Source organism: Etheostoma cragini, chromosome 24 (assembly GCF_013103735.1).
Source record: "Etheostoma cragini isolate CJK2018 chromosome 24, CSU_Ecrag_1.0, whole genome shotgun sequence".
Lineage (NCBI taxonomy): Eukaryota > Metazoa > Chordata > Actinopteri > Perciformes > Percidae > Etheostoma > Etheostoma cragini.
In genome coordinates this window covers 6,695,510-6,723,208 of record NC_048430.1, presented here as the reverse complement: position 1 = coordinate 6,723,208, position 27,699 = coordinate 6,695,510, and the positions used below count along the sequence as shown (strand labels likewise).

The following is a 27,699-nucleotide window of genomic DNA, read 5'->3' as shown; positions in this document are numbered from 1 at the left end:
GGTTCCATGTGTGTTTGTGTGTGTCACAGCAGCTGGCTGTCTGGTATCAACCTCCTAATTTCCACTACAGGGCCAACTCAGCTTACCCACCACCCCTGCTGTGTAATTCACACCAAAAGTCAGACCTTTGTCATTATCACTTTACACTTTATTATTCGATTACTCGGCTACATCTTGGTAAGTAAACAAATATTGCTGTTGGGCGGGGTGGTGCCAACATGTCGAGAAAGGTCTGGGCCCTGGTTAGTCCTGCTTGTAGAGAAGGGGCACAAAGCCGGTTTTTGTTACTGCGGTGCAAACCAAAGATAGGTGAGCGCAGTGGCCGTGACGCAAAATGTATTTGCAGACCATTTCATTTATGAGTGTCTGTTTCTGTTTGGCTGACCAGGGTTGGAGAGTTATCAATTAACTTGACCTGAACATAAATTAATCCAGCAGGCAAAGGACTGAGTAATTTACCTAAAATTCCCCTAAATGGGATCTTGTGTGTTACTCTGATGCAGCTGCTGTCTGTGGCTAGTTAGCCCTGCTAGGGTGACATACGCTGGCTGGATTTGTTCTGAAGCGCACACGTGCAATAGTGCACACACACAAAGACATTGAGCTGACACAAGCAGGTATGCAGTCACACCTGCCTGCCCACGCAACTTCTTGTGCTTCCTGAGGAGGTAAATCCAGAGCAGTTCAGAAGTGGGTTAGACAATCACTCTTGGAAAAGAAAAAGAAAAATGGAGGTTCAAAAGTTGTTCCAAGCTGCCGCTCTTTGTGTAAGTGATTTGTATGTGTAGCTGGAGAAGTGCATGACATCTGACCACCAGGTAGTGCTGTTGGTGACATTCACCTAGTGATACATCTGACTCTGTTTCTTATACAAATTAATACCATGAAACTATGAAGCTCCTATCAACAGCATGGGAGGAATACAGCATTCTCGAATGCGGAAAAAAATATAAAGCGACTAATCTGATACCACTGGCCTGCCAGACACTACAGGGGTTAAACACACTTTACCTAGTATGTTTTCCCCGTACAAAAAAGGTGACGAGACTTTCAGTAACACGCCCTGAAAATCTGACCTTCTCAGAGATGCTCCCAGATGCACCCAAAGCGTTTGTTCTGGTTGCAGCCAGCTGCCAGTTTTCACAGTGTACGAGTAACGTCTGACACTAAAGCATCATGTGGAATCCCGGTCTGATAGTATCTGGACCGGTTTCACACAAGAATCTGCGGCTGTGCTGTGATGTTGACTTGAAGTGGTTCAGCTTTGTGAGCTGCTGAGAGCTCACATTTAGTGCAGATTGTAATTTCTACACCTTGCTACATATTCAGAAGGATTCAATATTGGACTAAAGACATTTACAGTAGCTTTTATCTGTAGTTGACAAAAATTGTGATCTTTAAAGATGGCCTTCCAGGAGGGGAAACATCACATTACTGTAACATCTATGTTGCAAGCAGACTGACAGGTGGCTGTAAAACTCAGAAAAGGTGTTTGTCAGCTGAAACACACAACGATGCGTTCCGATTTTTGGTTGGATCCGACAAACTGTGAGGTGGATGGTCTGCGAGATGAAACGCTTTGTCTCCGTCCTCCTGTGACAGGGTCAGCTTCTTGTTTTTTTATTCCACATGGAAAATGTTTTAGTTTGAGGGATGGAGCCGCGCGGACAGCGGTGGCAGGTCAGGGTTTGATGTCGGAGAAGCTGGTGTAGGTCTCGCTGCAGCTGGAAGAAGTGCTGAGGTTCCCAGAGACGCTGCCATCTGCAGGACAAACAACAACGTTGTATATAGGTTCCAAAAAGGCAGCATCTGTGTTCATATATACTGTTGTCAAATATTCTGCCCTCACCAATCAGCAACAAATCTGAGGCGTGGGGCAGTAATTCAACAGAAAGAACACATTACCGCTGAAAAGCACTGAAGAACAGGTGTCAATAGACTCAATGCAGAGCGTATATCGAGAGAATACCTGAGCTGCTGAGCGACTGGGATGACTTGGACTCTGAGATGAGGCTGAGGAGGTTTGCTGCTGCCACCCAGCCCTCCTTACTGCTGCGGAGGTTCTTCACAAACCTGCAGAGCATTAAACAAACAGTGACTTTACCCAACCATGTAAATATCTATTCATATAGCTTCCTTCAAAGCAGGAATCATACTGCGGATAGAATAGATTTCAAGGGTTTTTCAATGACTTTGAGATATCGGTCTGGTTGCTTTCATAATCCCTGGTTTAGACAGTTTTTTTTTTTACATTCTTTGGGCTTGAATCCACCAGCTTATGTAGACCAATAATAATCTTTTTTCAGGTCTGCGTTAAATTAAATTTTGATTCTTCTGACTGGAGAAAGGAAGATGTTTACCACTGTCCCTCCTCTCCTTCTCGGATAAGCTGGACCATGTCTCCACTCTTGACGGACAGCTCCTGAGGTCCCGCCTTCTCGCAGTCCGCTACCACTGTATACTTTCCTGGAGCCTAATAGGTCAAAGGTCAACCAAGACAGACGGTTAGAGATGGCAAACGCCAAACAGCAAAGTATAGAAAAAAAGAGAGTCTTGAGAAACCACATGCTGTGTGTGAAAGTCTTCAGGTTCAGGCTCACCAGCTTCCTTCCTCCTTCTTCCTCGGCGTCAGAGTTTATGGGGTCCTCGCTGCTAGAGTACCCATCATTCTCTTCTGAGGCATCCACCGAGAGAGACGCCTTGGTCCAGCCTGTAGGTGGGTGGTGGTGCGGAGAGGACAGAAGGGAACAGAAGTGAGGCGATTTAGAGGCAAACGAGAGAAGTGGAATAATGAGAAGTGACCGGAAAAATCAGTATCAGTCACACTTTGACTCCACGTGGCATTAAAATGATACCTGGGTAACCAGTTAGATAACTCAAAACATGAGGAATGATGGAGACATTGTGAGTGTGCTTCCCAAAGTGCATGGCAAGGGGAATTCATGCTTGTCATACAAGTGAGATAGATGCTTTTGGCCGATATAAAAAAAGCAAACTAATGCCACTTGGAAAGAAGGTCCCAGGTACACAAACCTCCTATGAGGAGCACAAAAACACATGATCGGTTGTGTTAAGACATGTTTGTCTGACACACACAATCAATGGAGACAGCTGACAGATCCCAGTATAACACAAACCAAAGTGAATCTAGGATTCATTGTCAAAGGACGTGCAGAGATTTGAATCACCTGGAGTAATTTCAAGGCTGCCCTGACTGAAAAATAAGTTCTAGATCTCATTATTGTCCACGCCCCACAACCACTAACCCATAACACCCAAGAGTAGAAGCAGAGACAGTGACTGATTTGAGGTAGAGTAGGTACCTTCATTAAGCCTTGATTGAGACTTAAAATCTAAAACTCACAAGTGAAAGAGTAGAAACAGCTTTCAGGTCATTTAAAACTCATCTGACGCCAATTGAAGATAAGACAATAAGACTCGATACAAGGCTGAATGAAAGGAGAGTGGGTGTGTGGCTGCACTTTACCTCTGATAAAATCAATCATCACCACCACAAACCACAGCAAACACCCACAGTGCCTCATTCTCAGAGCGCCACTGTACCTCGCCGCTTGCTCTGTAACAGACTAGAGGTACTCATCCATTTGACTCTGCTCAGAGGGGCATGGGAAGCCGGCTCTAGACGGGGAGAAACAGCCAGCAAGTCAGTGAGACGGCTAGTCCTGTAGTCAGCTGGTCAGTCGGTCAAATGGACCAGGAAGACAAACTACCGGTGCAATCACGCTCCAAATCACCGACATGGGACACACACAAGACTCTTAACCTCTTATGGTTAGTAATCAATTTTGCAGTAAGTAAATCATTCATTCATCAACATTTGTTAAATGTTCCCCAAGGAAAATGAACATCTTTTACAATTTTTTGGGGGAAATACACTTTTCAATTCACATTCTTGCTGAGAGTTAAAAAGTTTGACACCACCCTCCATGTCTGGATGGAGAATATGTAGCTGGAGCCAGGAGCCTGTTAGCCTAGCTTAGCATAAAGACTGGAAACAGCCTGGCTCTGTCCAAAAGAAACAAAATATGTGTCTTTGGACAAAGCAATGCTAGCAGTTTCCCCCTGTTTGCAATCTTTATGCTAAGCTTACTCTCAGCAAGGCCTCCAATACAATGCCTCAAATATGCATGTTTCATAAGTCTTTAATAATTCAATGATGAAAATGATTATGACCTGTGAAAAACATGTCATGCACATAGCAACTGCAGAGTTCAGAGAAAAAATAAATATCACATTGCCTCTGCAGGTTACAGAAAGCCAAAGCAGACTTATGGAGGGGTTTCATTGGTCTAAAGAACATCTATCATGATGATAATACAACTGGGTTTAGGATATGGATAATAAACTCAATGCTATTTAAGCTCTTTCCAGAACTGATTTGAAGACGTCCAGGAGCTGCAGATAGTCAGAAACGCATTTCTTTCTCCACACATGCGTGATAGTATGAGGAGCAGTTTCTACTGCTGGATACATGTTTGGTTTCTCCAGTTTCAGCCCTCTATGTGAGACGCAGGTGAAATCTACACAATGAAAACCAGACCCGAGCCCACTTAGTGGTGAGGGATGGGAGGATGAATGATGGCCTCTAGAATAAGACGGCCCCTATTGTAGGACGACAATATACCTTTGAACCCAAACGGTGTGGGGTCACTCTTGACCAAGTGGCGTTTGGAGGAGTGCTCGGGGCTCAGGGCCGAGCCTGGCCACACAGGCAGAAGAAAGGGAGGAAGACGAAGGGAAAAATGAGAAAGAACAGCCTCAGAGAAACAAGAATTTAACACTTAATTAATATCTAAATAAGAAAGAAGAATGTACGTATTGCAACTAAATGTGACCTCAAACCTCCAGAACTACAGCAGTGGTAAGGATTGACTTTTAGCACCGGGAGCATAAAAACTAGCCAGTTATACTTCATCAGGCTCTGAATCAGGTTAGACTGGGGGCAATAACTGATCAATAATTAAAAACACTGTACATGTATGAATTGTTTTTAATGTAGACCTGATGATAATTATACTGGCTTTAAGAAACAAACTGTCCATCTTTAGTTAGTGTTTTAGTGCTCATGAATTACATTTTCCTTTGTTAAGGAGAGAATGCAACGGTCTAAGCTTTGTGTGCCTGTTTTAAAGATCCTATGACACGGTGCTCTTTGGATGCTTTTATATAGACCTTAGTGGTCCCCTTATAGCATATCTGAAGTCTCTTTCCCAAAATTCAGCCGTGGTGCAGAATTACAGCAACACCTATCGCCATTTCTAGCCACTAGGGGGCCATAGCCAGGCTGGGGGAAGTCATTAATGTTAAAAAACCTCAAAGTGAAATGTTCATGCCATGGGACCTTTAAAAACCACCTTCGTTCTGCTACCATTACCTTTTGGACTCTTGAGATTGCTGAAGCCCTGCAAAGTAAAACGCTTTTTAGCCACTGAGGACCTGTCAGTGGTCGGACTGGTCACTGGTTCATCTGCAAACAATGGTTTCAAATGGAAAGCAGGAGGAATAGAAAGGGTGTGTTGCAATCATGGAAATATAAAAATAAAGAGGTAAAGAGAGAGAAAGAGAAAGAGGAACGATGAAGGTGATGAAGAAAAGCAACTTTTAGTAGGAGCATTCCAGCCATAGCTGACTAATATAAACCATCTTTACGTCTGTCCGTGAAGATGCAGCGTCTATCAAACATTCACCTTTGTGTTTCGGTGAAGAAGAGGAGTCAGACATCATGCTTGTCTCCGCCTTCTTCTCCTCTTGCTTCTTCTGGTTTTTCTGACCACTGCTACGAAAGGGACTGGGAAATAGAAGAGAAAAAGAAATAAATAAATAAAAAGGCATCTCATCTGTTGGTGTACAGTCCTTATGTGTGCGATGTACGGCTAGACACCGACCTGAGGGAGATGGAGGCGTTGTTGCTGGTGGGACTCGGGAAAACAGAGTCTGAGCTCTTCTGCTGACTGGCATCTGAAACATTAACTACAGTTGAAAGCAGGTATGTTGTGCGGAAGTCAGAGAAGAAGAAATGCAAAGAAGCTTGTGGGGCTTTGTGTGTTCACGATACCTCTGCAGGCTTTGAGCTGTTGGGTTAAAACTTTGCGGATCTCGTTCACCCACGCTGTTTTAATCTCTGGTGTTGGAGCCTAGGTGAGACAAATGATGATTCAGCATTAACACTAGTGGGGTTCCTTCTCCATCTGTCAAAGCAGTGCGACCTCCGCCATTGCCGAGTGATCTTACCTGGACTATAAAAACTTCGTCTCTGGAGTTGCACCAAATCTCAAACTTCTTGTTGTCTCCTTTAGCGTTTTCTGTAAAGCCCACCGCACTCATCTGAGACGAGAATGAAAGCACACAGTCAGCCCTGAGCCTTCAGTACAGCTGCCTATCCAGAGCACAAATATGAACTCAGATCTGACCCATGTATAGAGATCCTTTACTAAAGTAAAGGTACTACTACCACACAGTAAAAATACACTGTTACATGTGAAAGTCCTGCATTGAAAATGTTACTAAAGTAAAAGTAAGAATCATCTAAAAACACACATTTTAGAAACTAAAAACAATCCAAACTGTTCCGTCATCTAACTAAGTGTTTAGTTGTCTAATCATTTCAGTACTTGACTCGAGTAAAGTAGAAGTACCTTAAATTTGGACTTAAGCACAGCACTTGATTAAATGTACTTAGTTACATTCCACTACTGGACCACTGTGAGCTTACACTGAGGGAGTGCTTGAAGCTGTAAGACGGAGCTTTCTCGTAGCCCTCCCCGTTCTCCTCCCTCCTCTTACAGAAGAGCAGGGCCTTCTCGTGCAGGAACAGGTGCCTCTGCATGGGTTTAAAGCGGGCCAGGTCTTTCACCTTGGCGTGGCCTTTTTTATGCTCCGTCCACACACTGAAGGAGCCCTGCATCAGCAGGCGACCCAGCTCCGACAGGTTACCCTGGAAAAGGAAAAAGACAGACATGGTATTTATGGTCCACTACTGCCCAAGCCAACCAGCTGAATGAGCATATCTCCCAGAATCATTGGTGTATTCTCTCTGATATGACCTCGTATCCTGTGATGGCGATGAGGTGCATGGAGTCGTTAACTGCTTTCAGGATCCCCAGGATGGAGGAGAGCGCTTCCTGTAGGTCGTCACAGCCATCGCAGCCCTTACTGTACTTCAACAACTCCTGCAAACACACAAGACAAAGTGAATAGTACAGTTAGTCTGAAATAAACACACACACAGACGGTATATACAGTACATGGACACATCTCACCTTAAGCAGTAGCTGGTACTTGGTGATTCTCTGGACAGGTTTAAGGAGGTAGGAGTCCAAACCGAGTTTATGTTCCAGCTTCTTCTGGCACTCCTTTTCACAAAAACATAAACCAATGAGGATACTTGTTGAGAGTTTTTTGTTCAAACAAAAAGGGAGGTGTTGCTACAGTATGAGGTGAGAGGTGAAAGGGCAACCTGGAAGAAGGCACAGTCGGAGCACTGTCTCCACAAGCTCTCAGAGCGTGGTTTATTCTGGCAGTACGCCTCGTAGATTTGCAGGTCCTTCATCTACAATGAGAAATTGATTTGACATGTTAAGATTCTTTTACTGGCTTTTTATTGACTTTTTTTTATTTTTAAAGTCCAGACCAGAGTGCAGGAAGTAAGTGCTTACCCTCTCTAAAAAGCAGCGGCCCACTAGTTCTGGGCAGTCAGTGTATGCTTCCAGTTCCTTTAGAAACGTCCTGGAGACAAACAGCATGAAACAAAGGATTCAAGTTTTGGTTATGTTAAGATATGTCCCTTCTTGCTGAGAGTTAGATGAGAAGATAGTATATCAGTTAGCATAGCTTAGCATAAAGGCTGGAAACGAGGGGGGGGGGGGGGGGGGGGGGGGAGTCTACCTCTTATGAAAGTAGTAGATTTCAGACATGTTGCCAAATAGGATGACCTTCTTGCTCAGCAGGGTACTGGGGATGAGGTGAGCCATGGCAGGGTTGTCCATCTCAGCTGCATAGCCCTGGATTTTAATATTACACACATTCAATCACATTAAACAGGTTGGCTGATATTGAAAATAGATGCCTGTACCCAATTATGTTTCATTAGTAATTTGAAGGTGACGGACACTCACCTCCAGCACACACAGTAGTTCCTCCACATATGCTCTCTCCGTCTCCAACAGTTCATTCATCACGTGGCTGCAATGCAGAAAAACTAGATTCAAATTCAGTTAGCAGAAGCCTGAATGCAATTATGTTTTCACCCTCACTCCAAAGCACCCTAAGACAAGACCCCAGAACTGAAATATATGGATGTTGCTTTAAACGCAACGGTGTACCTTAAAAGTGACAGACAAAGAAAAGTGATCACAGTATCGCTGTCCTTTGACTGCTTTCTTATCTATGGTTCTGAGGATGACCTTTGACCGCCTTACCGCCGAAGCACTGCCAGGTTTTCTTCTTCTTCGGAGAGAGAAGCATGTCTGGTGCCACCGTTATGTATGGGAGACTCCACCTGGACACACACCCATTCATAGATAGTATCTGCTTTGAAAAAAACTCTTAACCTTTTTGAGGAATATTTATTACATTTTTTTATGACCGTTTAAAAGCCCTATTACAATGGGACAATTGTTGTTCAAGTGTCTGTGTGGTAGCATCTGTCCCTATCAAATACATATGAAGTGAAAAATATATATATTACCTCTAACTGAACATCAAAAACTAAATTCTAGTTTAATATTCACTGCCAAACAATTGATCAGTAGTCATTAATTTACCTTTTTGCAGATGACATTATCTGCCGAGTATCGTCTCTCTTTTCTCTCTTGATCTGAAAGACAGAGAGAAAACAATGTTTTTATACTCTTGTTCCACTAACCAGGTCAGAAGAGCCAAGTCTTGGTACGACAGCTGCACTCTTTCATTAAATCAGGTTATCTATTAATCCAGGCTTACTAGGAGAGGAGAGTGGAGACTTCACTTCAGGTCTTGGTGCTACTGGCTGGACTGGTCTGGTCTGTTTGGCAGCAAGTTTCTTCAGGCTGATGCGTCTCTTCTCAAACATCTCTTGGACGGAGATTTGCTTCTGGAAAACTCTCTCTACCTGGTCCTGATGAAGACAAAACACAAACATTGCAGTGAATTAACTAAAAGATACACGTGTAAATGTCATCTGTAAAATCGACTTCCTGCTGACCCTGAGCTGAGTAGTGAGCACCGCCTCATACTGGCAGCAGATGGAGCTGCAGTCGGCGAGGGTGTGTAGCGCCGCTGTGTCCAGGTATCGCTCGAGTTCTTGCAGAGCTGCTTCGGCTCCATCCTGAGACTGACAGCGGTCCACCGGCTGGCTGGCCAACAGAAAGATGCCGTCCTCACACCACCGTGATGCCTTGGCGAGGAAAAGGTTTTATATAAATAAAAAGGAGCCCAAAGTTCCTTCTTCTATTACTTAACTTCAAATAATGATACCCCAAAGGAAAGCTCAGCGGATCATCTTTCTTTATCTCCCATGCACAGACAACCTGACTCTTACCTTCTCCAGAGCGTGGTGGAGCTCCAACGCCGTGAGCAGGAGGTTCTTCTTGCTCCTCAGAGTGGAGCTGATCTCCTCGCACACTCCTCTCAGCTCGCTGCACTTCGGCCTGATCGAGTCCTCGGCATAGTGGGAATTTTCTATCAGCCTGTCACCTTCACTGGCCAGGGACAGAGCATGGTCTAGTATGTCCTATTGAAACACATTAAAGATGTTAAATAGCTTAATATCAGAATATATTTTAGGATACATATAGCACTGGCTTGTCAGCTAACAGCGGTGGTCACATCATCAATCAATCGCTTCTCAACCTCTTCTCGTCCTCTTCCCCGGTCTTCTACCTTTGAGTGAAGCATTCTTTACTTATTGCTGGATGGAGTGGGACACACTTTGTACAAATCCATCAAGTTCTTTCGGTTTTTTAAGACCTATATCAGTATTTCCACGGTAAGCCTGTAATCTGTGCCAAAATGCATAGCAGCAGCTTTACAGTTTAGAATTTTCCCATGAGAAAGTCCAATATTTATCATTATATGGATCCAATCCACACAGAGGTGCCACCTCCACCTCTCACTCTGTCTATCGCACATTCATTTCCACTCAGTCCCAGTGAGTGGGGGATGAAACAGGCCATCACATAGAGTATATCGTTAGCCATATGGCTTCAAGGATGCATCGAAGCTGAAAGTGTTGAACAAGTGTTTTCTGTTCCACCAGGTAGGAAATTGTGTGTGTGTGTGTGTGTGTGCGTGCGTGCGTGTCTTACACAAGCCTTGTCCTCATGGCTGCTAAGCTCTCGAAGGACATGCTCCGCATGGGCGGGGCTTACGCTGACCTCGGAGAAACCCGACAAACGCTCCGCTGTCACATCGAGCTGGGGGCGGACCTATGAACACACACATTGTTAATGCTGTGTTATGAGCACACGAGTTACCTGACTAATTTCTCCAAAACAACACTTCCCATGATTCAACTCACTTCACGGAAGTGCTGTTCAAAATGGCGGAGCTGTAAACACTGTTCCAGCTTGGTGTGGTGACGCTCCCAGAAATCATCAAATGCTGTCTGTGTTTCATCCAGTTGACCCAGGAGTCTGAGAGGGAGGAGGGAAAAAAGAAGGGAGGAGGAGTGATGGGAAGAAAGGAGAGAGGATTTATTCATGCCTTCAGGGACGACTTCCTCATCTATTTATGTTTCCATTCATTCGGTCCTCTACCTCTGAACTGTAGCTAAGTTTTCCAGTTCATCGTAGGTCATGCTGTATTCAGGGTCTGTCTGTAGAGGCTCGTTTATACACTCCAACAGGCGTCCCCCTTGAGACAGCGCCACCTGCAGGTCCTCCTGAAAATTAGACAAATCATATTCTTCAACACTCTTGTGTCAATAGCAAATATCTCTATCTATGAAGGAAAAAAGAAAAACGCAGGGGCACATATGATTGGGGTTTACATGCACGGGAAAGCCTATCCGACCTTCATTTTGTCCTTCTTCAGAGTGTGAGTGTGCAGCAGGTTGGTAGTGGCCTCGGCATCGTTTGGTAGTTCTGTCTCTGCAAGCTCAGTGCCAAACGCCTGCAGAGTCTGCGCCGTGGTCTTCACCATGAGGGCAAATGCCTCGATGGCCTGTGGAAGAGACAGTCAATTCATACAATAGTCAAACTGGTAATATGATGCAGAAGTATGTGCATGGACTTTTATGTGCGAAAAATATGAGTAAGAATATATGCTTTAAAAAAAAGGAAGAGTCTGTGAGTGTGTGTGTTCACATACAGTGCGGTGTGAGATCCAGCTGTCATGGCAGTATTCCAGCGTGCCTCCCAGCTCTGTGGTCAGTTGTCCTGGGTCGATGTAAGCATGGAGCTCAGTCACCGAACTCAGCATCACCACCTGATAAAACACACACCACCAACTGATTATACAAAAAAGAATTATGGGTTAAAAGATAATCCTAAATAAACTTCAGAAAAATTAAAACAAAAGCAATACATAAATAAATACATGCATACATGCATACATACATACATACAGGAAAGGCAGACCAGTGCAATGTATAAGTCACCTTCATTTTGAACTCATCCCTGTTGTACTTGAACAGGAAGTCCGACAGAGTCCGCTGGAGCAAAGTAGTGGGACGTAACACCAGAACCAAGTGTAAGTTCCCTGGAAATGAACCCTGAGCAAGAAAAAAGGGGAGGTAGAAATGTTTTTATTCATCTGTTAGTATGTGTATCTTTCTATTTTAGAGAAAATCAGGTGTGGAAATAGTCTAGCCTGTGTATAGCTTAGTGACATGCATCAATTTAAATTTGGAAATTCAGGCTTCTTCTTGTTTTTATAGTGAAATTGAAAGAAATAGCTGCTTTTATCACTTCTATGCAATAATTTTTATTCTTTAACACTTCAGGTTTAGAGTCCTGCTGTAAAGGCATGAAGCTAGACGGAGCCCATTTGTCTGACAGCAGTCCCTCTGCTGCAATCCTGAACCATGAAGAGGTTTTCTGGGATTTAATATCCACTAAATCTCCTACAAATCTTTAGATGTTGTTCCCCTGTTACACCTTCCATCTAGAAATCTGTGACTACAAAGTAAATTAGTCTGGGTCTTTGGGAGTAACCATAGCTTATGTCTCTCCACCTCCCCACTAACAGGTTAAAAGCATATCGAATTGCTTTTACACAACAGCCCAAGAGGCCACTTGGCTGAAAGGCTGCATTGGTCATAGCTTCCTCTAAAACCCTGGGTGAATTGCTTCACCCCGACAGGCATCATAAATCGATGTAGGGTCTCACACACAACACACATACACACACACACACACACACACACACACACACAACACACACAGCCAGAGACAAGCTGAGAGATGTGTGACAAGCTTATAAATCCACAGTGTTGGCATAAATAAAGTGGCAGATAATGGATACACTGTAGAAAACATTGAAAATATGCAAAAAAGTATAAAGCTGATCACCTCCCAATTAAACATCACATGCATTCCTGCTTTTTCCAACCAATTGACTAACGAGTTACATTATAACCTGACCATGGGACCAGGGATTATATTGTACTATTTGAGGTAACAACATGTTAACTGATGCCCACAATCTCTAGAAAATTGTGCCCCCCACTGCCTGCATCTATCATTGTAAACGCATATTTTCACCTGAATAACAACCCATGAAACTAATTTGACAGAATCAGTAAAACAAATATGGAAAATGGCATTAATTTCACACTATGCACTCATACAGGGGGACACGTACGTCATGAAATGCCTGCAAGGTGTTGCCATGGAAACCATCCTCCTTAAAAAAACGCATGGCGTGAGATGGAGAGTACATGACAGGCTGCAAGCGAGAGGGATGATACAGAGAAAGACTGTGTGTGTGTGTGTGTGTGTGTGTGTGTGTGTGTGTGTGTGAGAGTGAGTGAGTGAGAGAGAGAGAGAGGGAACTGATGTCTGTCTGTTGCTGCAGCTCCACTTTTCTGTCCCAGTCATTTATTTTTGGCACACACTCAGCCTGCTATGCTGCTTATAAAAGAGAGCCAGGTTGGTAAGTTCCTTTCCAATTTCCACGCAACTGACATAATATTTCACACCTGCAGATAATAAACTGTAGGAAAGAATAAATTGCAACTAAAAAGAATTGTAAATCAGCATGTTTATTAGCTGAACATGTATCATCAAACTGTTCTCCTACCAATAACACACCAGACAACACACAGAAAGCAATATATCTGTAATTGGAATCCATTAAATTCAATAAACCCTGAGAGGTCTTGGTTTAATTTGTACCTCTCCATTAGCATGATAATACACAATCTGCTGGGTACATCCCCCTGACAGATGAACTGAGACATGCTAATGTGTGTGCGCACACACACACACACACACACGCACACACGCACACACACACACGCACACACGTCTTACAGATAAAAAGCACACATAAATAAATGATTAGGATTAGAATGTAATTTTCTGGTGACCAGGCTTATTTATATTCTATCAGGGGGGAACCACTACATTCATGTCCTCTAATGACGTTGTTCTCCTGGGAGTTGGATAGCCACCACATTAAACCACCTGCCTCCACATGCTCAAACCCCCTCTGTCTATATCACTGCTTATAGACATACAAAGAGAGATGCACTGGTGTACTGTAACGGTTTTTAACTGGTATGTTACAAATGTGTAAAATCCAAGCCTCTCCTTTGTACAAGATGATAGAGCTAGATGTCTCCTACCCCTGCATCAATGTCCTTGCATGCTTCAATGACTAAATAATTATTACCCTAAAGTCACAAAGACGGGCTGCAACAGAGATAGTGGTGTTTGGTATTTTGATGGTTGGTCTAAAGTGCTTAAGTGGAAGCCTGTTGTTTTGTATTGATAAAATATACAGAAAGTTATACCAACAAGGGCCAGAAATGGTTGCTTTTTTCATGAGGACTATAAGCTAGATGTCACAGTTCATCCTCGGTTTTATTTATTGCTTCATTTCCTTGCCGTGCATTAGACCCTAATCTACTGGTCATACATCTAACATGGCAGTGTGTGAGCATCTGAACATGTACACTAATCTCTGGCTAAAATACTGCCATTTTTATCCTGACGGGTAAAACCAGCATACAGCAGCGGGCCACCTTGAATGGCCTTGATGAGCAGAACGCCTCACGGGAAGGCGAATGACATTCATTCTCCAGTGAAACCGTGTGTCATTGGCTGGTGGATAAACCAGGCCCTGCCCAAGAAGGACATCCACTGCGGGGGATTGGCCTGAGGGGGACTGAGGAGGAGAGCGTGCGAGACACAGTTCTCACCACCTGCTCTTCATGCCTTCAGGTTAAGTTATAATGCCGCCTGCTTCCACCAGGGCCTTCCTAGGACACCATTCACACACTCCACTCCCCCTACATGAAAGGATTTAAAGCTGAAACGTCTGGTGTATATTTTTGAAAAGGAAATATTTAAGTAGCCTATCTTGTGACTAAATAAAGGCCTGACTTAGCTAATTAAAGTCTTAAAAGTCTTTTTCGTTACCTTGTTTTTCATTCTGTCATCGGCGTTTGCATTATGCAACATTTCTCTTTGTGCTGATGGCACTGTAATCGTTTTGTCTTCCCAAAAAACATGCCAGGTGCATGGCCTCATACTGTAGATCCCTACCGCGATGATTTTGAGATATACTGTTGGTATTGGTACTGTTTGTTTGGTAAATCTGATGACCAGCTTCACAGCATCGGACAGGAAGCTGCAGATATGATACAGATAAAACTCCATGATAATCCATAAGAGAAAAGGTAGACAGTAACCTCAACCACGGTTGTCGTTTAGACTTATAACACCATGACAAAGGGATGTAACGGTAAACTACAATGAAAATGTTGACGATAACAATTACGTTAAATATTATTAGTAGTATAATATTAGTATAACAGTGTGGAAACAGTGTGTTGAAGCCTTCCCGGCTTCCTCCGAGTCTCCTGAAGGTGCCACGCCGGCGCACTGCGTAGCCTACAATGTGCGATTTCTTGAAGTTGGAATCAGGGCGGAAGGAGGAGATGACAGCGCTCAGGACATTCATCAGCCCTGACGAGGTCTGAAGCATGGGCATATTTTGGTCATTATAAGAATGCCGAGGGACAGTTTATTAAAGACAGTTGTCCTCTCGGCTACTAAAAAGGTATTGAACACACGCAAAATATTGCAATAACACCAAAAGATTTGATCCTTTTGGTCACAATAACCATGAGGTTAAATTTTCATACATCCCCCGTTACATCCCTACTAGGATATCATTAAATAATACACATTTCAACAAATGTAGCTGAAAATAAAACTGCAGTGTTCCCACTTGTTTACTTATGTGCTGTTTGGGAAGTAGAAAAGGACTCAAAGGAGCACGAGATGGTAGAAAACAAGAACAAAGAAGAGAAGTAATGGATGAAAAAGAGGAAGGAGAGAGGGGGGTGATCAGCAGGAGAGGTAAAGGGAGAGTAAGAGATCCTGCTGACAAGCTTCTGCTCCCTGCCTCTCTCACGTGGTTAAAGACTGGGTATGATCAGTTGTGGTAGTCATTTCATCTAGGCTATTATTTCCCCTACTTTTCTTTTAACAATGAGAGCAAAGAAACTGTTTTAAATTGATTAAACAAACAAGATGTTTTGGTTTTCATTCTTTTACATGGATTACACTAATTATAACAGATAGACCATGACTGATGATTCCCTGCTATCAGTGCAACCCACAGTCCATAAACGTCCCTTTCAAGGACATGTACTGGGCCAATGCACCGCGATTAAATGACAGACCAGGAATGGTGCATTATGGGTGTCTTGAGTGTGCAGATGTTTGTGTGTACAGGTTAAACTGATTTGGTGGAGTCATAATGAAGCAAGGAGCTTTATAATGGCTTATTGTCACAATGGGAATACTTTCTTAGAAATACCATGGAAAGACCATTAGTTATTATAATCAGTGTACAATTAGCATATATTAGCATATATCTGCATATACTGAACATGCTAAGTGGTGTAATACAGGTGGAGCATCTTAACAACAGATGTGTAGGGTGTGGTGAAGCTTCGTCCTCATGTTGGCAGAGCCGGCTAATCAGATTCAAAAATGGAGAGGAGCGTCCAGGAAACTGATTCTACCGAGTGAGTGATTCTAAAATCCATCAAAACGGAGCTGTGTTAGTATCTGGAAACCTCACCCTAATCACACATTTCTTTCAGATCCAACAACATACAGTTTCTTTTCTTCTCTTTTATTTTTCATATTAAGGGCCTCAGAGAGCAGCAAGTCACTTTGAAATGAATTAACTCCTCTCTCTGCATTTTTCGGTTCAATATTCTCTTTCTTCTCTTGCTTTTTGCCTTTTCTCATCCCCCACTTCCCATGTTTTAGCATTTCCCTGGTTCCCTTCTCTTTCACTCTTTTATTGCCTCTTCAATTCAACATGTCAGAAAGTTTTAAGCTGTCCAAAAACGAGGCTAGTAGGCTAACAGTGCAATTACGGAATCAGACTAATGGCTCACACAGTTTGGACTTTTTATGTCCAACAGGACAGCATCTTATTCCACACACTAATTTCACACGTTGTGAGAATCTACCACCGACGCCAGCATAATATGCTATTTTTAACTCCCCTCCTGCTTCGTTTCAACATCCAGAAAGAAAATAAATTGGCCTAATTGCCAGTTCATGCCCTTTCTATGCACAGCAAATGAATACAAACTTATTTAAAAAAACACACACACACAATGTACAGTTTGTACAAGCTAGCAAAACATCCATTACTCAAAGTGGTGACAAACCAAATTATACACACACACACACACACACACACACACACACACAGCTGACACCAGCAACTAAACCCACAGATCCATGTTTAAACAAGCTATACGGCATTTAGAGTGATGCACACACACCAAAACAGCCATTAATAGTCGTCAGAGGTACTTCATCAGCAGATGATGCACAAAAACAAACCGATCCAGTGCACACTACAGTCTCTCACACACACGCGCGCACACACACGCGCACACACACACGCGCACACACACACACACGCACGCACGCGCACACGCAGACGCACACGCACACGGTCTTACTGCGATGCGGAGCAGGGTAGCCCTGACGGCGGCCCATCGGTCCAGTCGTCTGTCGATGACCAGATTGAAACCCACTCCCGATGCAGCAATGCTACAAAAGAGAAGCACACACTGTTATTAACAAGGAAACCATTTTTCGTCAGTCTCAAGATGAGGATGAAGGAATAATTAATATCCCATTAATTCTATCGATCAGGTTTTATCCTGATCACCAAAAATATTCAATCCTCAAATAAGTTGCAACTTTTCAAATATTTCTCCATCTTTGGTACTAATCCCCCAATACCAAGATATCCCTGCATTGCATTTCCCAGAGAGTATTTGTCTCACAAACAGGAAACCTGGTGATGTGATTGTGTGTAAACAAAAAATATAAAATACATAACTTTCAGTAAAAGGCTTTACCGTAAGTGTTATCAGTCCCTGCCTAGTTAGAGCTTTCAGCAGCTATCCTCAGGTCACTATAACTGACACATAGCATATAATGAAAGTCTTATAAAAAATAAATTACACAACTTGAGCGCTCTTTGTTGGTCTTTACAACAGGGGAAAAAAATATTTGGGGATTAAAAAGCAATCCCAAGTAAGGTTAAAACATTCCTACCAACCACGCGTCTGCGGTAATCATCTGTCATCAGTGATGATAATGAGAGACCCTTGTGATTACCATGACAACCTTGGCACTGCATTAATGTGTGTGTGAAAATGTAGCCATTCATTCCACAGGCAGTGCCATATAGCAACCTCATTAAGCTAATGTGTGTGTCTGTGTGTGTGTGTGTGGGTGCGTGCGTGGGAGAATGCAGTATTTCCAGAAAAGGTCCTGCTGGACAAATGTTCATGCATACAGACATCTAAACACAAGTAAAAAGGACTCAAACACAACAACACACACATACACACACTGTGGGGACAATATACAAACACCGCTGAGTTGGTCCATCTGCATGTCATTATTAGCCAATTTTTATTATCATCACACACAGATATACCAAGAAAATGTACACACTACACTACCCAGTGAGCGCTGCGACATCAAATCCTCAATCCATCTCTACTGGAAAAAATATTCAGACCACATGAATGAAGCCAGCTGAAAATCTGGGAGAAATCTTCGCTATTCCACGACCAAAAAAAAGAACACAAATGGTTGCATAGCATCCAGCAATAATCCATTCCTCCTTAATTTTTCCTTCTTTCGCTGTTGTCAGTGTTTATATCCTGCATCCGCAATCATCTGTTTGCAGCTCCCGGATGGAAAGAGGTGACCGTTAACATCCTTAAAGAGCATCTCCCTCCTCCTCCTCCTCCTTCTCCCTCTGCTCCTCCACCACCTGCCTCCCACCCTCGGCCAATTAAAACCAAGCCCTGCATCTTGCTGTTCTCCCACAGCCAATCAGAGCGCAGAGTGCAGCCGATTGGCAGCTGGGTGCAAATAGCTAGTGGGGAGAAAGGGAGGGGACTCAAGAGTGGGGGTGGGATATAAAGGTGATGAGACATGAGAAAAAAAGAAAAAGAAAAACACTGAGGCCGCCATGACACACACACACACACACACACACACACACACACACACACACACACACACACACACACACACACACACACGATGCATAAACGCCATCCTCTCTCCTCCCCTTAATTATGTCTGTCTCTGTGTGTGTGTGTGTGTGTGTGTGTGAGAGAGAGAACTGGGAGTGCAGCCCTCAGCAGTAAAGGTGAAAGGGAAAGGAGAGGGAGGAGGTAGAGAATCGAGGAGGAGAGGAGAAGAAAGGACAGAGAGAAGAAAAGAGGTGTTCATAATGATTTAATTTGAATTCAGTTTAAACTAAACTAATTGTTACATTACCACTATCTAAAATCTCTTTCTTTCAGGGTTAGGATAATGGTCGTTTATTTAGAAAATGTCTATCTATATCTAGATTAAACATATAAGGTCTTCAAAAATATCTTTTATTTCCTTTCTGGAACTCATAATTTCTCCAGCAATCTTTTATTATCTCTAAAATCTATTTATTTATTTATGTCTCTTTTGTGGCTCTTTCCTTGTGGCAGTCTTTTGGTATTGTGCTGACATCTGTTGGCTTCATGTGGTACTGCACCTTCACAAGTTGGCCAGATTCCTTTCACAGTTTGTCTGCTGTCACTTCACATAAAGCTGAGGGGAAGATGCAGTGTGCATGTGTGTGCGTGATGCTAACCTGGGGATGCTGCTGAGGTAGCTGAGGACATTTTGGACCTCCTCCTCCTCCAGCTCGCTGAAATCTGGGAACTCTGGGAAGATGATGATAGGGTTGCCGTTTATCCCGCGGCCGCCTGGAGACACAGAGGTCAGGGAGACAGAAAGAGACCGCTCAGAGTGACATCCAGGCGCTGTCCAGCTGACATCTCACGCACACCGAAGTAATGAAGAAAACTGATTGAAGATCAAACGAGATTACAGTTTGGGCCTTTTTTGTAGCTGTATTCTCAATTTCTAAAAAGGAGGCAAACTCTGTGGCCCCTTTCATTTCAAGGACTAATCCTGTGCAAAAACTTGTCACACACACACACACACACACATACACACACACACACACGGTCAAGTTGCAAAGCAGATCATCGTGTTGATGAATTATTCACATGCTGTCACTGGGCAGGCATTATCGTCTTAGTAACCCAACACAGGGCCCCAAGTGTGTGTGTTTCTGTGTACATACGTGATTTTTGTTTCAATCTTTACATGAGAACTTTACTTTGCGAGACAAGTTGACTTTGGAAGAACATTTTCAAGTACAGCATGCACGTACTTGTCTTTCTTTAATTTAATATTTAGTGAAACAACAACAGAAACACGACGGCAAAGGCTAAAAGTCCAAATTGTTTGTGTGTCTGAAGGAATTTAAGGGGACACGGCAAAGGGTTGAAGCTCCTGAAAAATCTGGATGACAAAATCGGTTATGTTGAACATGAATTGTCCTGGCATCAGAGACACACACTCACTTTGATTTTATCACCAGTACAATGTTGTCACAGTTTGACAAAAGAAAAATTAGTTGAAAGTTCCGACGGAAAGCTTTTAACAGACCTTTAAAAGAGAGGAAATCAGGGAAACAGAATCTTCTGTTAGGGGAAAATTCAGGGTACACCCCCCCACAGAAATTAACTTAGACACCGCATGTGTCGTTCTGTTGCATTCCGTTAATAACACTAAATTTGCTCTATCTTTAAATAACACCCCCCGCCCCCACCCTTTAGTTTGCTTTAATGTGATTTTGCAACAATCGGATTCTCTAATCTAATCCATGCTCCATGCGGCCTATTTAAAACCAATCTGAGGTTACTAGTTCATCCTAACACAGTAATTCAGCAGCAATGCATTGTTTGACTTCATTGTATTGCTGAGCTTATTCAAAATGTTGGGTACACTTGCACTTTCACTTTGGTTTTAATGTAAAAAAAAAAATGTTTGTTCAGAGTTGCAGTTAAATTGTTCGATTTGGTTAAAATTGAAACGTCAGAAAATGAAAATCAAACCAACCTGGCAGGATGGCAAACTGTTTCTGGAGTTCGTGGCCGATTTCTGCTGCAAACGGACCATCCTCCCTCTGCAGAATGTCATCTGAAAAGAAAAACAAAAGAGATGGAAATTAATTTATTAGATGCTTATGTTGCCACACAGCACATCTGTATTGTCACCCTGTAAATCTGACAGACACGCTGAAAGTTATCAGCGGTTTGCAACTAAGGATTGCACTGGCTAAAGAGGTCGGGCAACTGTCTCTTACAAAAGTCACAAATGGGATCAGACGACAAAGACAAGAAGGAGAAAAGGAGAAACAGCAGTTCAAGTAAGGTTGTTGGGAGTGTTGCAGCTGCTTAACAGAGTTGGGATATAGAGCCAATAATCCAGTGTGACCTATTTTGGTTTTTATAGCCAACAGTCAACCTTTTTTTATTTATTTTTTTATTTTTAAAGATACATTTTTTTTACAGACATATGTACTTCAATCAAGTATATAAACCTGCTGCCTTGTTGGTTCTTCTTGCTGCATGCCAGATTTAGAGCTGTTGTTTTTCATTCTGAGTTTGAGATGATCATTCATGGTTTCATATCATCCCGACTTGATTACTGCAACTCCAATTCTACAGTATCATTACATTGGCTTCCGATCAAGTTCAGAATCCAATTTAAAGTTGCCTAATCAAGCTCTGCGTGGTCTGGCCCGGCCCCTGCTTATATCTCGGATCTGCTTTATCCATACGCTACTAACGGGTCCCTCAGGGATTACTGGTGGTCCCACACACACACACTCGATTAAAATCTAAAGGGTGACCTTTGCTTTGAAGCAGTGGCTCCAAACCTGCGGAACGCCCTTTCCTACTGTCCTAAGTTCTGCAGTCTCTGTCAAAGCTTTTAAAAAACACATTGGTTTAAATTTGCCTTTGTAAACTTTGGATTTTAGGTTTTAATCGCTGAAATAATTTTCCTTGCTCATTCAATTATTTTCTTTTTTCCCTTGCTTATTTTCTGTTTGATTGTACTGTATGTTTAGAAATGTTTATCAAGTGAAGCACTTTAAGACTGTAAAAGGTGCAACATCAAATAAAGTAATTATTATTGTTATTAACCTTGTTGTTAAGTACACTGATATACATAAACTGAGACTACATTGATTTACAGTAAGGACTGATTAATTCCAATCCTTTTAAAAAGAATATATGTATGCAGCATGCACTTTAGCGGGAAACGAGGGGAGGAGGCCAGGAAGTGGGAAAAAAGGAGGAAAGAAGGAAATGAAGAGGAGAGCGAAAGATAAACTTCATGAGAAAATGCTGAGGAGAAAGGGACATGAACAGCATATGGACGTCCTCCTTTCTACGGCCAAGCTGGATTACAATAATCTCATTAGGCCTTTGAGACATGTAGAGACAGAGAAATATAGAGATGGAGAAAAAAAAAGCAATCTCCACCACCCATCGCTATGTGTGACCCATGTATGCCAAACACAGGGAAGAGAATTGGTAATTGTGTACACTGGGGTGTTTCTGTGAACAAAAACTGTAATGTTTCTGTCATGTTAGTGTGTGTTAAGGAGCATTGCTCTGTGTGCGTGCACGTGTTTGTGTGTGTGTGTGTGTGTGTGTGTGTGTGTGGACACAGGCTGGCACTGAGAGTGGTGTGAGGGAAGCGTGGCAAGGTTTCCAAGCAGTATGGTAGGGCTGGCAGTGAGAGGCAATAATTACCATCTAAGTGCAAACCAAGCAAAGTGTTTTTTAGAAAAGAGTTCACTTGTTTTCTGCAGCCGCTCCATATGATGAAGAAACCCAACAGATTAGGAGCTTAGATTCTCACTAATGCTATGTACAGTGTGTCAGCGCACTGTTGGCTAGACAGTGACTCACACCCCACACTGTAGTCCACACTTGAGCAGCATGTGTGAGAGTGTAGGCAGCTGTTTACGATTAAAGAGGCAACACGTGTAGTTATGGGCACGGACACACACGCACACCTCCTTATGTCAGGGTGTTACATTAAGAGGACAGAACAGTGACTGAGGAATCATCCGGGGTCAAAGGACCAAATATCACACTGACAGAAAACGCAGCATGGACAGAAGAGGAAGAGGGAAAAGGAGAAAGTAAGGAAATACAAAAGAAAAGAAATGAGAGAGGGATTTTATAGAAGGGATTCACTGATGAGCAAAAGTAGGAAAGAAGAAGGGAAAGAGTTAAGAGTCTAAAAGAGGGTATGTACCCAATTTTAAGCCGGATACTGTTTAGGGAGATGGTTAACATGGCACTAATACATTCCACTTCCACAGACCTTAACAGACCACGGAGCTTCAAGCAAAGTCAACCAGCCTGTAATTTAACCCAAAACAACAGCTCTGCCATAATTAGCAGAAACCAAAAAGGAGGGAGAAATGGGAAGGGAGGATGTGCTTTGGAATGTGAATTACTCTATGAAAACAAAATGGATAAAGCGTAAACGAGTTTGGCTGTGTTTATGAAATGCTCAGATGTTCAGACTGTGCTGTGTGAGTGAGTGTGTGTTCATATGGCAGGGTGTGTGTTTCAGTGTGTCGTCAGGCCAGCTGTCAGTTCAGTGTGTCAGGCAGTAAGCTCTGGAGCACAGCCAGGCATGCACAGCGCTCTGACTACAGTCTGACTTTACTGCATCTATCTTCTATCTGTGTGTGTGTGTGTGTGTGTGTGTGTGTGTGTGTGTGTGTGTTTTCTCGTCTTTGACCTCAAAGACTTAAACCCGTTAGTCAAAACCTGGAGGCAGGCCTCAGTATCTGTTGTTATCATTCACAAACTATTACCACACTCTCTATGTGATCTACAAATGTAGGCGATAGGAATTATAGCCTTTTAGTCTCTATTAAATGAACTGACCCAGGAGTCACTCAGCAGTTAGCATCACCATGGCAACCTTTAACTACAGGTGGCTGATGAAGATTTGTTAATTACTTTTCCCACTTTTCCAACTCTTTATACTCCTTCAGCTGTGTCTGCATGCAAACTAAAGCCAGCAATACAGTTCTCCTTTTCAACATTCACACCTTCTTAGCTTATAATATCCGCTGGCGCTCTCTCCATTTTCTTTAAATCAAATCAATTCAGCTGTCTGACTATTATGAAATCCAATTAGGCCCGTCTCCGCCTGTCTTTTGCATTCCAATAAATGAACTTAGGGGATTCTACAGAACAACTACATACATTATTGGGGGGAAAAAATAACCATTTGAAACAAACCCTGGATCCTGCCTATAGGGGTGAATGGTGCACACATATCAGACATTCAGGCGTCGGGCTGCTTTTCACGGGTGGTGAAACCCTAAAACTCCCGGCTTTGTCCTGAGTCGAATGAATGAAATTAAACTATAGCAGTGAACCCCTTTCCCCACACACACACACACACACACACACACACACACACACACACACACACACAAAGTGGGGCAATGCAGCCTAACACAAATAGTGATTATGGGAGGCCTAGAAAGAATTTCCCTCCACCTCCTTGTACCCTTCCCCCAAGCCCCGACACCCCTTCACTATTTCATTCATCCTTTTTTTCCAGGGGCTTAGCTAAAGGACAAACTGATACATAACCCAACTATCTGCCCATTAAACTAAATATTACACCATTATCAGGACCACTTCTGCTCTACCTGCATTTTAGTTCAGCAGTTAAATATACTTTCAAAGTTGCTCTTTTGATAAAACAGGTATTGCAATAACAAGTGTCATAACGTATGGGACAAACTTATCAAGTATATGCCAACTGAATCGCGATTCTTGAGTGTCTCCTGCTGAATGCCTGTTTGTGAGTGTCTGTATGTGTGAGGGAGGTTTTAGGGAGGTGAAAAGAGGAGGGGAAAAGGGGGAATGAGGCAGTCGGAAAAAAAAAAGAGCATAGAGGTGCCCTCGTCTCAACAGGATGAAGTGGAGGACAGGGTTTCTTTACACATGCCTACATATTTAATGTGTTGGCCTGCTGCTAGTGGATACTGTGGATGTGTTTTCACAGTAGTACAACACATTGCTGTACAGTACACGCAAAACCAAAACCTATATTATAAACTAATAAACTACAAGGTGACCAAGAGGGCTGCACAACATATCGTTTTTCTTCTTCTTGTCATTGTGATGTCAATGTTCTGACTATAGACTTTGCTAAAAGCTGTGGCATATCGTGAAAGACACGCCAAGATTTCTTTTTGTTAGTTCAAAAGAAATTGTTAGAAGAAAACTGCACTTTATAATAGAACTGTCATTCTTTTAGTGGAGCCTTTATATTCTCTCACACACACACACACACACACACACACACACACAAACACACACACACAGAACCAACATCAGTTATATGTTTCTGAGATCACTGCCTAAATTGATAGTTATTAGTATGTGTGCAAAAATATGTAACACGCATGTATCCTAATATTCTAGTCTATAACGAGAGTACCATAAGACTATATTGTACTAAAAATCCTATGATCTTAAATATGGATCAGGTCTAATTATATGGCATCATAAAAGTAAAGATCAAGACAATCATAAGACCGACATATCTAGCACTTGAGCTCTCCATCTGCTGCTCTGGTATGTACCAAATGGAAAGGACTGGCTTGGAATTCAGACTTGAAGGCACTTTGTGTGCGTGCGTGCGAGCGTGCGTGCGACAGCAGGTTTAAAAGTTGCTGGGTATTAAATTCCAGCAGTGAGATGGTCAGCTGTATTGTGTGCATTTGCATATAGAGTTCAAGGATTTGCCAGCCATCCTGCAGCGGTGTGTTAGGGAATCTGAGCTCTATTATTGGACATTATAGTCTGGCAAAGCCCAAAGCACCATCTGTCACTGCTGTAGGGTATCTGACACACGCACACACACACACACACAAACAGACACACCATCCCAAACAACAACTGGGTCACAGGACCAACAGTGGCCTGGAATGTCTGTGTGTGTAATGCCCATACCCACAGCTTGAATTAGTGTGGATAAGGAAAAAGAGGAGCAGGAGGAACATTAAAATATTACAGATGGTCACGTGAGTTCAATCCTGTTTGTCTTGGTTCTGCAGCAGTCCGTGTGCAATCAGTCGGCACCCAGGAGTCAGGAGAATTTCACTTTTAGGTGCATGGGCCCAGTTCGCGGATGCATAATATCCCTATCCCAATAGAAGGAATATTACTGCAATACTACATTCAGTGTAGACACTTCAGTGATCCGAAGTCAGAGAAACCGACCTCCCATGAAATGCATTATAAAGCAGTAAGAATGATAAGTTAAACTGATATATTTGAATGTACTGTATTTATCAATGAATGTAATTTATTTCACGCTATTCATTAATTGGTGATATTGTCAGTATATGTGTGTCATAAAACCTAGATTTACTTTCTGCAGTAGTTGTCTTGGTTGAGTCCTATTATTTTTGATGCTGTCCTGCTACATGTCTGTCTCGGGAAGGCCAAGAAGCTGAAAGCTCTTCCTTCATACATCCAGCAACGGTCAGAAATCCAGAACAATGCCCGACTCAGGCCCGACTATCACTGGCAGTAAGCCCTGATTCACGGAATAGATGGTGGCATCATCATCTCAGCAAAACAACACACTGCTGTCCCACTGTCTGCAGTCTGTGCTGCTGTCACAACACACACACACACACACACACACACACACACACACACACGCAACCGCTCGGTGGCTGAGTTACTATCAAACGCTTGAGCAAAACTTGGGCCAAACTAACAATTAGCTGAGATTTTATTATCTGGGATGGCAAAAAAATTGGGCTTCCTCAAGAAAACACATGAATAAATACATACTGTACTTTTACATTTAAAAATTACTGAAGAAGTTGTTATTGTTCCCCAGAGTCACATTATGTAAAAATACTTCGGTTCAGCCATTCATCTAACTTTTTTTTTTTTTTTAATACTGTAAATATTGCTCTTGTTATTTAGCATATATATATAGGGCCAACAACAACAACAATTTTCAAAAACTGTTACAGTCTCAAAGTAAAGACAAAGAGAAATTAACTTGTGCTAAATGTTACAGCAATAGACCAACATTTTGTTTAAATGAGAAGATTGATAAGACTCTCATATTTCTATTTGTAGTGTGAAGCTACAGCCAGTTAGCTGAGCTTAGCATACAGACGGTAAGCAAGAGGAAACAGCTAGCACGGGTAATATCACTATCCGCACTTCCAAAAGCTCTATAATTAAGATGCTATGTGTTGTTTGTTTAATCCCTATTAAAAACTGTATTGTAAAAATGGAAGATTGTTGTGGGGTATTTCTTGGTGAGGTATTTTTCCCCTCCTTGGAGTTTCCACTCTTTAAGTTATCTTAAAAGTGTGCACCCATTTTTTACACATGGAGAAGGTCACCATAATGTCACGCAGATTCAAGAAATGGCACAGATTCAAGTGCATAAAACAGACCAGTAGTCTTACAAAAATGTATAAATGAAGTACCTCCTAACCGCTGTGATCTGTTGAGGCATCTGTGGTGCAACGCACTAAACTACAAAGCATGTACTCACAATTATGTGGGTTTAAATACACGTTCTCCTCCCTTCCTCTCTCTCTCCACCATTAGGAGTAAAAAAACAGCCGCCTGTTTTTTTGTCGCCTCGGGCCATAACTACCAGTCATTACACCACACAGATCAAAGAACAACATGAAAGCTGAGAAAGACAGAGCGGAAAAATGACATGCGCTGGGAGAATATGAGCGAGGCAGCAAACAAGCATAGAATCCAAGGTCTGTGTTTCTACCTGCCCTAAGAAAAACTTGCAGCTGTAGGAAAAACCTGACACTACTCTTTTCAACACATCATAACATCATGCACTGGAACTTATCTTCTAAAATAGTCTTAAAAGGTCACTGAGGGTGTGCTGGATTCACTTCTGGGTGTATTGAGGATAGTCCCATTGGTTGCATGGACTGTGCAAAACAAAAACCTGTGAAACCACAGCAATTCTAATATTCCCTGAGGAGAGTAAACTGATCTGATCTTGGCTAGCACAGAAA

At 42.6% G+C, this 27,699-nt stretch overlaps 1 protein-coding gene across 5 annotated transcripts in view; it reads right to left on the bottom strand.

Annotated features, from left to right (window-relative positions):
- Positions 1–50: 50 nt before the first annotated feature.
- mcf2la (mcf.2 cell line derived transforming sequence-like a) overlaps positions 51–27,699 on the bottom strand; it is a 37,859-nt gene continuing 10,210 nt past the window's right edge. For 4 of the 5 annotated variants that reach the window (XM_034864628.1, XM_034864626.1, XM_034864627.1 and 1 more), the window contains 32 exons: positions 20,682–20,762; positions 19,363–19,477; positions 17,162–17,252; positions 11,597–11,710; positions 11,308–11,424; positions 11,011–11,160; positions 10,755–10,879; positions 10,517–10,631; positions 10,305–10,424; positions 9,539–9,730; positions 9,203–9,394; positions 8,962–9,115; positions 8,784–8,836; positions 8,439–8,518; positions 8,136–8,202; positions 7,906–8,021; positions 7,677–7,746; positions 7,478–7,570; positions 7,281–7,373; positions 7,065–7,190; positions 6,734–6,955; positions 6,253–6,345; positions 6,077–6,155; positions 5,907–5,991; positions 5,709–5,809; positions 5,396–5,488; positions 4,646–4,720; positions 2,601–2,710; positions 2,361–2,473; positions 1,970–2,073; positions 1,850–1,864; positions 51–1,761 (listed from right to left, as the gene is read on the bottom strand). In XM_034864628.1, coding sequence (XP_034720519.1) covers positions 1,682–1,761; positions 1,850–1,864; positions 1,970–2,073; positions 2,361–2,473; positions 2,601–2,710; positions 4,646–4,720; positions 5,396–5,488; positions 5,709–5,809; positions 5,907–5,991; positions 6,077–6,155; positions 6,253–6,345; positions 6,734–6,955; positions 7,065–7,190; positions 7,281–7,373; positions 7,478–7,570; positions 7,677–7,746; positions 7,906–8,021; positions 8,136–8,202; positions 8,439–8,518; positions 8,784–8,836; positions 8,962–9,115; positions 9,203–9,394; positions 9,539–9,730; positions 10,305–10,424; positions 10,517–10,631; positions 10,755–10,879; positions 11,011–11,160; positions 11,308–11,424; positions 11,597–11,710; positions 17,162–17,252; positions 19,363–19,477; positions 20,682–20,762 — 3,434 coding nt within the window. In that variant the 3' untranslated portion in view covers positions 51–1,681. Of the gene's footprint in view, positions 1,762–1,849; positions 1,865–1,969; positions 2,074–2,360; positions 2,474–2,600; positions 2,711–4,645; positions 4,721–5,395; positions 5,489–5,708; positions 5,810–5,906; positions 5,992–6,076; positions 6,156–6,252; positions 6,346–6,733; positions 6,956–7,064; positions 7,191–7,280; positions 7,374–7,477; positions 7,571–7,676; positions 7,747–7,905; positions 8,022–8,135; positions 8,203–8,438; positions 8,519–8,783; positions 8,837–8,961; positions 9,116–9,202; positions 9,395–9,538; positions 9,731–10,304; positions 10,425–10,516; positions 10,632–10,754; positions 10,880–11,010; positions 11,161–11,307; positions 11,425–11,596; positions 11,711–17,161; positions 17,253–18,178; positions 18,447–19,362; positions 19,478–20,681; positions 20,763–27,699 lie in introns of those variants that run through there. The other variant, XM_034864630.1, reaches the window with a different exon arrangement.